The sequence below is a fragment of the Uloborus diversus genome, chromosome 1 (assembly GCF_026930045.1).
Source record: "Uloborus diversus isolate 005 chromosome 1, Udiv.v.3.1, whole genome shotgun sequence".
In the NCBI taxonomy this organism is placed as follows: domain Eukaryota; kingdom Metazoa; phylum Arthropoda; class Arachnida; order Araneae; family Uloboridae; genus Uloborus; species Uloborus diversus.
The window spans coordinates 68101972-68114052 of NC_072731.1; the positions used below are offsets into that span (position 1 = coordinate 68101972).

Here is a 12081-nt window from a genome sequence, read left to right on the forward strand (position 1 = left end):
AAAAACCAAATGAATCCAATTAATTATAATTTAATAACACCAACAAAGCAAATATGATTTTTTTTTGCGTTCTAGCCTGTGTTGAGCAAAGATTGGGAGTTCCAAGTACAGTTTCAAATCCATGGCAAAGGAGTCCATTTGAACGGAGATGGACTGGCTATCTGGTACGTGCGAGATGCGCTACATTCAGGTTAGATACTATTTTACATATTTTTTTTTAAATCAAACTCGATCTTGTTTCATGATAGTTCAAAGAAAAAATATTAATCAGTTTAGATGCTACATTTCGGAATTCTTCAAGGCCAAGTCATAATCTAAAGAAGGGTTTTTTGTATACCAGCGGTTCCCAAACTATTCCGGTTTGCGGCACTTATTTGAAGAATTAAGTTTTTTTCTCGCGGCATCCCAGCCTATTTCTATTGTTGAAACCGTGGACACGTCACGGCACCCACTTTGGGAACCCCTGACTATATAGAGAATAAAGCATGAATCTAAAACTTTGTTTAACATTTTACATTACTAATATGGTATGTAGGTCTTTTTTGGGTCATACGATGTCAAATCAATTGAATAAATAAATAAATAAAATCTATACTGTATCCTCGCAGATTTTTAGGAAACTTTCCCAAATCTTACTACATTTCAAATTTATAAATTATTGGTTTAAAAAAAATCAACCATTCATAATTGATGAGAAATTTATTATTGAAATTCATTAAAAAAAACACCTTTTTTATTTACTTGCCGGCAGTCCTTTAAAATAATGTAACTCAAATTTTATGGAAGCTACACAGCTGCCTAACAGCTCATTTTTAAGCGGATGGTGTGGTTTCCTTCAGTCAAAATACTACTATTAGTTATTGAAATGGATAGAATGAGCAAAAAAAAAAAAAAAACATGAACCCAGAAAATACTTTCATTTTCCCAACAGTTTTTTTTAAAATTAATTTCTTAAAATGTGCGATTTTTCAAACAAGGCGTGGTCTTGATGACGTCACAAATGATGCACTTTGCCGCATTTTTCTACTACGTTTCCAAGTTATGATAATCAAGCAGCGAATTAAAATTGCGCTCTACGCTTGCTATCAACCATATCGTTGCCAATACACGTGAGTAATGATGCGAATTAAATATTTTGTTCTGTGAATGGCAACATTGAATGGCACATTTCATCATTTGTGATGTCACACGACAGAAGTGCAAACAATGAAAGCGCACCGATTTAAGTAATTAAAAAAAAATAATAAACTTAAATAAATTACTTAAAAAAATAGTCAGATCCTATGTTTTTAAACATGCTCTTTCAGAAAAAAATACTTTTAAATTTTGGAAACGATCCCATTACAACTCTGTAGCTCTCACAAAACTTGAGTAATAACATTTTTCAGCACGGCTGGCAAGTAAAAAAAGCGCTTTTTAAGGAATTTCAAAAATTAATTTCTCATCAGTTATTAATGATTAGTTTCAAAAAAAAAAAAAAAAAGTATTCGTATACATTTAAGATGCCAAAGGGCAAGATAACTGAAAGTTCCATTAAAATCGGAGATGTTCAGGTTGAGTACATTGTTGGCTTGACATGGAGTAACTCTTTTATAACGGTGTCATTGTATGTAGTATTGTTTTAACAAAATTCTTTCCGGAATCAGAATTGGGAGTGGTTAGGACCTTCTTTTACTAGAAACATAAAGGATGTATCGTACATTTTCAATAAATTGAAACATCCTTTTAAATGGAGTTTTAATTTAGCACAATTGAGGCAGTCAGAAGCAAAGGAATGTAAGTGGACATTTTCAAGTTTTGATTAAAACGCGTTTAAAGTTGCGGGGCTCGGTAAGCTTTAATGGAATTTTTTTCTAAATCATGTTGTATAGCAGCACCTACCAGAGTTATTAGTACTATATCTTGCCCTAAGACAAAGGAAGGGTTCACTTACCATTTGTAATGGTTATACCTAAATTTTTAATTTCGGTACTTGCATCTTTTTGCTTCTCACTGCTTAAAATAACTTTGGGGCAGTCTATAAATGATGTCATACTTTTTTTCAATATTTTTGGTCTCCTACCCTCTTTACCACAAAGTACATTACCCCCCTCCCTTCCCTTGTCACATGTCATGCAATTTTTTCTAAACATGATATGTAATTAAAAACTGAGCGTATGTACCTACGTATGCAACTATGTATATGTAACTACGTAGTCTGTCCAAGTTCTTCTCTCGAACGACAGTAAACTGACGATCGAACCGGGTATCGATGGATTCGTAATTTTCTTTCATATTTGGCTATTCAACATAATCCTCCGTTAATAGTTAGCGGATATATCAATTAAAAACTATTAATTAGGACACTTAGATTTCGACATTAAATCCCTATTTATCGAAGGCTTTCCACCATTCAAATTATTATTCAGTGCTTCATCTCAACGTTCCACAATAATGCTTTTATTAAAATTTGTAGCGTGAAAAAAATCATTGAGACGAAAAATCTTTTGACTTTTTTTTTTTTAGTCGAATATAAAGAAGTAAAATTTCTTCTTTTGTTTTAAAGGCTTTTCCTGTAATCTGGGAATTTAAAATGTTTACTTTTTGGTTATTTTTCCGCAATCTGCCGAAAAATTTTACTGATTTTTTTTTGGTTCAAGCCTGAGTGTTGAACACGCGTCACTTGACAACTTTTATTTTCGAGCTAGGCGAGCAAAGCCGGACGATGAAGCTAGTATTCTAATTAAAAATGTGTGATATTACGCGTCTTGTGTCATCTCTCTCATCCTTGTCACAAACTGTCACTATTTCACGGACCAACATTTCAGATCTACAATTTTCCGAGCCAGGGCAAAAACTTTAAACTGACGCCCTTACCCATCTTCCTTCATGTTTTTATGTCAAGTTTTAAAAGACCACAGAAATAGTGAATTTGTCGCCCTGTCAGAAGTTGTTGCCCTGTGCAAGGGTTCCAGCTTGCTCCCCTCACGATCCAGCACTGCGAACCCAGTACCCCCTCAAAGCATGACGTCATTTGTTGACAGCCCCCGAAGTCATAAGTGTTCATCAATGTATTTAAATTTTTAAGCAAAGAACATTTGGAATTTTTCAGGCCCGATTTTTGGATCGAAAGATTACTTTAGCGGACTTGGCTTATTCGTTGACACTTTTGACAATGCAGCAACGCCTCATCAAGTAAGGATTTTTCATTGCTTATAAATAAATGAAGATCACGACATTTCTTTTTTCTTTCTTCTATATTTAATGTATAGAAGAAAATATTGGTTTCGTGCAAATTTTCGAATTTTGACCGGATTTGAACGTTTTGCGGTGTGCTGAGTTCATTTCGAACAATTTTGGAAAATGTCTGTCTGTCTCTGTGTGTGTGTCCGTGTCAGTCCGTATGTGTGTGACCTTAATAATATGAATCTACCATTGTAAGTCAAACATTCACGAAGGGCTGCCGTCGGAAATTGTTCGAAATTGTAGTTTTAAAATTGCAGTTTGCGCGATCTCTGGTGATGTTCGGAGGAGAGGTTCAAGGACTCTTAGGAATGGTTCAAGCTCGGAGACTCTTTTTAACCAAGACAATTTTTAACCATAGTAGAGGGGTGAGGTGAATCGGGGATGCTCTCTGATTTTCGTGAAAATTATATGTCCTAAATAAGCTCAGTTGTAGACCACCTATGTTGAATGGAAGGGAAGAGAAGATGTTCGGGCGACCTTTCCCCAGAAAATGTTTGAATTTGAGGTTCTAAAAACTCAATTATAGGCCAGCTTTGTAAACGTTAAGCAAAAGGTTTAGATTCAGAGCCACTCTGCCAGAACCTTTTCGGAGTTGAAGTTCCAAAAACGAAATTTTAGAAGTGTTTCAATGATGTGGGGGGAAAGAGGATTTCGGCTACTCCCAGGGAAGCTTTCGAAATTTAAGTCCAAAATACAGAATAGTAGGCTATCTTTGATAACAAAGGGTACGAAAAAACTCCCCCGGAATTTTTTTTGAAGTTTAAGCCCTCTAAACGAGATATTATATGATCTTTAACTATAAAGGGGGACAGCAGGCACTCCTCTGAAATTTTTTTCAAAATTAAAATCCCAAAAACTCATTTATTGACTGTTCTGGCTGTTAAGGGGTCTAAGGACCTTTAAACTTCAAAATTTTCGATTTTCTGGAAAAAATATATGTTTTGCACAGTTTAATTCTGAACAATTTGATACCGTATTTATTACCATACGCCAAAAACTTTTCGAGTTATTGTAAAAATGCGTAAACTTTCCCCGTAGAGATTTATGTTAACAGTAGCTGTTTAAGCCTCTTTTTCTCAGGTGCCGGTTTCTTCGGTTTTCTCGTTTTGCGCGCATGATATCTCAGAAAGTTTCTTATATATGTCCGTAAAACTTTTAATGTATGTTTATCTGGTTTATATTTATGACCTGAACCTAAATTTATTTATTTTTTTAAATTATTTATTTATTTTTTTGAAATTTGGTAAGTTAATATCGAAAATTTCCAAAATTTTGGGTAAAAAAATATTTATTTCTAAATATCAACTTTAATGTTTTAGTTGAAATTTAGGTTCAGATCGTTAAGATGTATCAGACAAATATGCATGAAAAGTTTTACGGAAATTTATAAGAAACTTTCTGAAATATCATGTGCGCAAAACGAGAAAACTGAAGAAATCGGCACCTGAGAAAAAGAGGCTTAAACAGCTGCTGTTAACATAAATCCCTACGATGAAAGCTTACGCATTTTTACAATAACTCGAAAAGTTTTTGGCGTATGGTAATAAATAAGGTATCAAATTGTTCAGAATTAAACTGTGCATAACATATATTTTTTCCAGAAAATCGAAAATTTTGAAGTTTAAAGGTCCTTAGACCCCTTAAGGGATTGGAAGGGGTTTGGGGCTCTTCCCCGGAATATTTCCAAAATTAGGTCTTAAAAATACAATATACAGGATGCCTTTCAGGGTAAGGGCATTTTATCTTACCCTATTATTTGCTGATTTAGAGAATCTCTCACAGAATTTATTCGAAACTGAAGTTCCAAAAACAAAATTTTTTGACGATTTTGAAGAATGTTGAGGAAAGTAAATTTGGGACTCTTCGCGGAAATTTGTAGAGATTGAAATCCCTAAACCAAAGTTTATGATAATCTTAGAACACATTCGGATATCAGGTGCTCTGCACATGAGATGGGGAGGGGGTTACTGTAGCCTCATAATCCTTCTCCTGAATTCGTCATTGCGCTCAAGTATTGATGCTACTCTAAAAAAATGCAATTCTTCCCTATGTAATATTATTTTTTAACTATGCAATGAGATATTTTTAAAGGTGGAGAACCCCCCCCCCCTAACAAACGCTTTAGCGACCCACAGGTTGGGAACCCCTGACTTAATATCACAACGATGAAAATAAAATTTCAACTAATGTAAATGTTACTGGGAAGTACTTGAAAAATTTTACCGAATCTATCTCTTCTTTCGCAATTATGTTAGTAAAACAAATTCAAGCAGTTTTGAGTCCTTGGTTTTTGACATTCTACCACAATCGACTAGAAAGGGTTTGTACTTTTTAAGTTTTTTTTTTCTTCTTTACGAAAAAACTTAGTGTTAGAATTTGATAAATTGGCGAAAAGAACAGGCAAAGATTGCATGCAGAACCATTTCTACCACAGCAAAAAGAAAACAAACATATAATGCTTTTGAAAAGAAATATTAATCAAACTTTTTAAAAATCAAACTAAAATAAAAACAACTCCTAAAATAAGTAATACATTTTTCAGATAATTTTTTTTATTCATTTATTTTTTGGTGTGGAAAAACTGGAAAGTAACTCGGCTGATATCAAAAAGATCAATTTAGAAAGTTTTTTCTAACCAATTTCGGAAATGAGCAAAAACTTTTTCAGAACAATTATCTACAGTCAAAAAGTGCTTTTGGTCGAAGAAAATAGCTTTATTTAACTAGTTTTAGCAACAAAATGACCTTTTTTAAAAGGTCCTCCCCCCCCCCCCAAGATTCTGAATTAACTTTGTCTCACGGTGCAGTCTGCAATTTAAATGAGCTTTTCAAACTCAAGTCAAATGTTAAAAAACTTAAAAACTTTCTAAGAAAAATATTTTTTTTGATAAAATAAATCTCTCTTAAGTACGACAAAAAAAAGGGGGGGGGGATTTTTGAGGTTGAAATAATTATTCTGTGTTGTCTGCGCGTTCATGCCGTCATTTTTATTTATTTGAACATTTTCGATTTTGATTGTTCCCTCAAAAAAAAAAAAAAAAAAAAAAAAAAGTAAGCTTTCTATGGTCAAGTGCTTCTTTCTCTGCAGTAGGAGTGTTATTGTAAAGTAAACAAATTTACAGGATTGAATTCGGTGAACTGCATGCATGAACTCCGCATTTATTACAGGGATCACTTTTTAAGTTATGCGACGCCCGTTCCAATTTTGCTAAGTTTAGAAATGTAAATGTAAAACAAATTTTAATCTTGCCCCTGGCTCCATTCTTGTTCTCTTTACCAGCTCTTGTGGGGGTCAATTATTGTTTGGTAAACTAACACGTCGTCGTGCCCAAGGCAGCTCCTCGTTAAAAAAAAAAAAAAAAAGCTTCGAAATCTTCAGTTCTATGAGTGCAGTTTCGCTATTTTCTCTGCATCAAAAAGGACATTGCTATGTAAACAAATTTACAGGCTTCAATGTGGGTTTTAAACTGGTAGACTGCATAAGAATCTCCGCCTCGGTACGCAGCTGCACCATTTACCGTTTGCGCGAAATAATGAATACTTCAGTGATTAAAAAATAAGCTATTGAAAAAACTTTTAAAACCAAAATCCTTAATGTATCGTATCACATAAATATTTTTAAAGTTTTGATTTCGCAAGTTTTATCGTACTACGGTGAAAGGATAAATTTCAGTAGAAAAAAAAATTTTACTTGTGTGTAAACTGGTTAAAACAACTTATTTGCTCGTCAAACGTTGCCCAAATCAATATTGCTGAAACTTAAAATTTTGTGTTTGGTATTTTAGTAAAGCAATCTTTTAAAAAGACTAATGCAGTTGAAGCAATTTATCTCTAACCTATCTCTCTCATAAACCTCTCTATGTCGAAATTTTTCGTTTTCTACGCATTTATAGCATAAATTCAAAGTTTTCCAGTATGTTTATCTCGAATACATTTTCCCGAAAACCTCCATGTCTCAAATTTTGGCTACACAGTCATTTTCGAATTTGATATACAGCAATCGTTATCAACAACAGAACTTGGGGGCAAAAAGCATTTTTTTCTAATATTAGTAGCCTAGTATTGTGTGACAAGTAACACAGGGAAAACTATGTAACAGGAGCAAGTTTCTAGAAATTCCTTGAAAACTGGGTGTATTGTTGAATAGTGTAAAAGCTTCGTGAGTTTTACTTTTGAGTTATTGAGGACAGTCATTTTGTGGTGTTCTCTGGTTTTATAGCTTTCAATGTGTAAATTGTGTAGGCTGAGGAAAAAGTAAAACTTTTAACATTTTTAACGACAGTTATTAAAAGATAAAGAGGGTATGTAAAAACATACTATCGATATAATCATTAAAATAAAAAAAAAGTGTTCTCACAAGTCATACACTAAAATGTTCAACAACATCAATGTAAAAGAATCTGTAAAATCTTACTTTGTTCCAATTGGTTATCATAATAACTTTATCAAAACATATGTTACTCAAGGCCATTCTTACCTCGAGTTTTTCTTCCGTCCCATGAAATTCGAGATTTAATAGGTTTGACTACATTATAAAATGAAAGAAAATCCACCAAACAAATAAACTAAACCAATGCAAAATGTGGATGAGCCAGGAGGTTTGTGTTGCTGTTCTACCTGTTTTAGCCTTGTTGTATTTTTGATGTGCATCAAGGCTAAACCGGATTTTTTTATTTCTTTCTACTGTAGTTTTTTTTTTCTAATTTTCGTGAAAACGAGAGCTATTGCTGCAGCATAATCTTTACTAATAATAAAGCTGAAAGTCTCTCTCTGTCCGGAGGATGTCTGTAGGATGTCTGTGACGCACATAGCGCCTAGACCGTTCTGCCGATTTTCATGAAATTTGGCACAAAGTTAGTTTTAGCATGGGGGTGTGCACCTCGAAGCGATTTTTCAAAAATTCGATGAGGTTCTTTTTCTATTTCAATTTTTAGAACGAAAATATCATAAGATGGACGAGTAAATTACGAAATTATCATAACGTGGAACCGTAACATGGGCACAAGCCAATTGGCGAGATACGAAATTATCATAACGTGGAACCGAAACATGGGTACAAGCCAATTGGCGCGAAAATTCACTATACATTATTTGTAAATATACAGGCGAACCAAAAGACCTTTTAATTTTTCTATTACGGGCAAAGCCACTAGTTGAAATATATTTGCTTAGACTAAGGCCCCTATATATACTGTATAGGGCTGCACTGTTAAAAAAAATTCTTGAAAATAACGGATAAAGTACCGGCAGCAAAGTTGCCGTAAATATTACGTTTCCGTTAAATTATTTTCCGTGACTTAATAGAAGTTTCATTTCTCATTTTTCCGTTTAGTTCTGTTCTTCAGTTTATAAATTTTCCGTGATTTATCGAAAATTCCATTTCTCTTCTTTCCGTTGATCTATTTTTCCGTTTTTAAATTTTCCGTTCATCTCTTTTTCCGTTTTTAAATTTTCTGTGTCTTTAAAGAACTTTCGGTTCTATGTCGAGATCTATGTGTACAGTTTCACTAACTTCACTGCATCAAGAGACATGTTGTAAAGTAAACAAACTTACAGAATTCAATGAGGGGTTAGACAGGTAGATTGCACTGTTATCAAACCCATCGTCTCTTAACATTTTTTGACTTGTGGCCCCCTTATGAGTACTAAATCTTCCTTTAACCCCCTCCTCTAATATATGAATTATGATACTGTGTGAAGACCAAAACCTGGAAAATGTCGATATTCTTTGGTGAATATCAATATTCACATAGCAAAGATATCGGCAAAAGGTCGAAGTGTTTTGAAGAGTCATCCGTGAATGTTGATTTTCCTATTTATGTCATTTCCAGTGACAAATATACTACGGAGTTAAGTACGTGTGTGTGTGTGTGTGTTGGTAAAATCAAGAAAATAACGAGAGCGTGTTTAATTTGCCAAGCATGGAAAAATCTGCATTTGCAGTTGATCTTGTAAATACTAGAGTAGATCAAATGTGATACTTCAAATTGTCGATTTTAAAAGAAAAGTCGAAAAATTCAAAACTTTCGGTTTGATTTATTTCAAATTCTTGTGAATGATAATGTTAGATATCTTTTATCTGTTGAAAAGTAACCTTAAAAAATTCAATAAAAAATTTTGCAAGTTTTACATTCAACGTTTTTCCGGGTAAAGTTACTCCAGTCATTAGTTGTAGATTTATACGGTATTTGAAGAATATCCTGTAAACTTTCAAACTTCTATAAACTGTTTTAAACTTTACAAAAAATATTTGAAGGGAACAAAGAGCTTGGAAAGAAGTTCTTATGGTAGAGTTAGCAAAATATTTGGAAAGAATTATACACACACACATTTTTTTTTTTTTTTGTAAACTAGTTAAAGGGTAACACATACAAACATTTCCCACTTTCAAAAATTTTGTTTTTACATAGTATTTTGTTGAGATAATTTATTTTATTTTTTGAATATTTCTTACGGGGCTTTTCTTCGTGTTTTGGGTGAAAAAAGTTATGCACACTGCATATTAAAAAAAAAGAAAAAATCAATGCGGTAATGAAGTAATATGAAAAGAGGGAAATAGTAAATGATTTTTTTTTCTGGAACAAACGGAACTGCTAACACTTTTTTACTCTTTGTCATCTTTTTCCTCCATGAAAAACAAGTCATTTAAGAAGTCTTTTAAGAATTCCATAACTGTTGAAAATGCACCATTTAAAGAGTGATTACAATACTCTTTTTATGTAGGGGAAGGTTGCCGTAAATGAACCGGTTCCATGACTAGACCGCGAAGATATTTCCCGCACCAGAGTTTGTGCAGATGCGTAATCAATTTTAGTACCTTCCTTTGTCTGAAAACAGATGTTTTGCATATTTAAGCACTGGTACACACTTTAAATCATTTTTTTAACATTATAGCTGTATATCTTATGGCGCTGAAACATATATTAAAACTTTTTTTTTTAAGTTTCAATTTCGAAATTTGCCACCCTTCAAATCTGCCGCCCTAAGCGGAAGCCTAGGTTGCCTACCCCTGGAGCCGGGCCTGCTTCAGTATTTGAAAAAAATAAGCCTCCACTGCATTGGAATGAGATCATCTCACAGTAATCTTCTTTTGACCTCCGTGGATGATTAAATGAATGTTCAAAATACTGCTTTTAATTTTTTTATTTTCAAACTAAAACAGTCGCTTGTAGAGGAATTCTGATTTCACGTCAATTGCGGGGGCAGCTAAATAATGTTTCTACGGGTATGACGCCAACTGTGAGGATTTACCCATTCTCCATACTGGTTCTATGAGTTAAAATAATTTTTAACGGTGGAATAGATGACAGCATATGATTAAGCGATCGGTAATACGGAAATAGTTAATTTATGCGGAACGAATGACATGCGATGAAAGAGAACGACGAAGAATTTTTCTATCGCCGTCGAAGTCAGCACAATAATACTTCATTTTGACTTTCAGATAAATTGTCTCTGACAGTGTGACGCATAAGTTTTCAGGAAGGTTTATTCAAGACATTTCTTATAAAAACGTTTTAATGTTGTTCTCTTTGCATTTTAGCATCGTCATCCTTACATATCTGCAGTGGTTAATGATGGATCTTTTCCTTATGATCACGACGAACATGGAACTCAAGGTCAAATTGGAGCCTGCCATATCCCTGTTAGAAATTTGGAGCATACAGTCAAGGTTGCCGTTTCATATATGAATGATGCTTTAACGGTAAGTTATTCAAATACAACAGTAATTTGTTGAAAGTCTCACGACTTTAAAACAAGGTTGGTATAAAAACCGGTTTTTTGAAGAAAAAAAACCCAAAAAGCGTTTTTTTTTTTGTTTAAACCAGGTTTATTTGGTTTTTATTACAATTTTGAAAGAAAAACTATTTTATTTTAGGAAAATCATGAAGATTTTTTGAATTAATTGTTAAGGAATGTTTTATATTTATACTTGTACAGTGAAACCTGTATAAGTTGACCACTTGCGATGCACTAATTTAGTGGTCAACTTAAACAGGAGGTCAACTTACAGAGGTTGATTTATACGATAAAGGCTAATTCCGTGCCTGAAAAAGGTGGTCAACTTAGACAAGTAGTCAACTTACAAGGGTGGTCAACTTTACAGGTTTTACTGTACCTAATTTCTTCGTAGTTAATCAAATAATTAAGAGTAAAATCTTATAATTTCATTTCCTCATACTTAGAGATTTCTATAGGAGAATATTGTTTGAAAATCTTTAACTATTATGAAAAATATAATACGTAAATGGGTCTTGGTATAAATGATCAAAGAAATAATTTACTGTGATAGTTCAGACATTATTAATTACAAATAACCAAGAATAAATTCTTGCAAATTAATTTCTGCATAACCATAGCTATCTAGTATAAATAAAAAAATAAAAGTAAAATTAAAATCATGCATTCTTAAACATGGAAAGTATTTTGCTGTACATACAAATGAATCATTAGGCTTATGTACATTATACAACTTTAAAAATCGAAAGATCAACGCATATTTTGTTTGATGATTTTTAAAAAAGTTAGAAATCATTTAATTGATTTACCTAATGTATCAGCGACAACAATTATAGAAACAGGACAAGTTTTAGGTTTTAAGAAAATCATTGTTTTCCATTGTAAACATTATTTCTCCTGGTTTAATCCATAGGAATACATTTTTTTTTATCAAAGTAAAAAAAATTATTTTAATTATAAGCCTCAGTACAAACTTAAAAGAAAATACTTTTTAAACGTATTTTAATAATGAAGACTGTCATAAAAATTAATGTTTATTGATTCTTTCACCATTCAAAACATGTGACTTTTTTCAAAATTAGGCATTATTTCTTTTTTTATTATAAAAGCACAGAGT

At 32.8% G+C, this 12081-nt stretch overlaps 1 protein-coding gene across 1 annotated transcript in view; it reads left to right on the forward strand.

Annotated features, from left to right (window-relative positions):
• LOC129230277 (VIP36-like protein) overlaps nucleotides 1-12081 on the forward strand; it is a 43859-nt gene that overhangs the window by 14886 nt on the left and 16892 nt on the right. The window contains exons 3-5 of the mRNA XM_054864680.1: nucleotides 76-190; nucleotides 3092-3174; nucleotides 10768-10929. Of these exons, the coding sequence (XP_054720655.1) occupies nucleotides 76-190; nucleotides 3092-3174; nucleotides 10768-10929 (360 nt within the window). The remainder of the gene's footprint in view (nucleotides 1-75; nucleotides 191-3091; nucleotides 3175-10767; nucleotides 10930-12081) is intronic.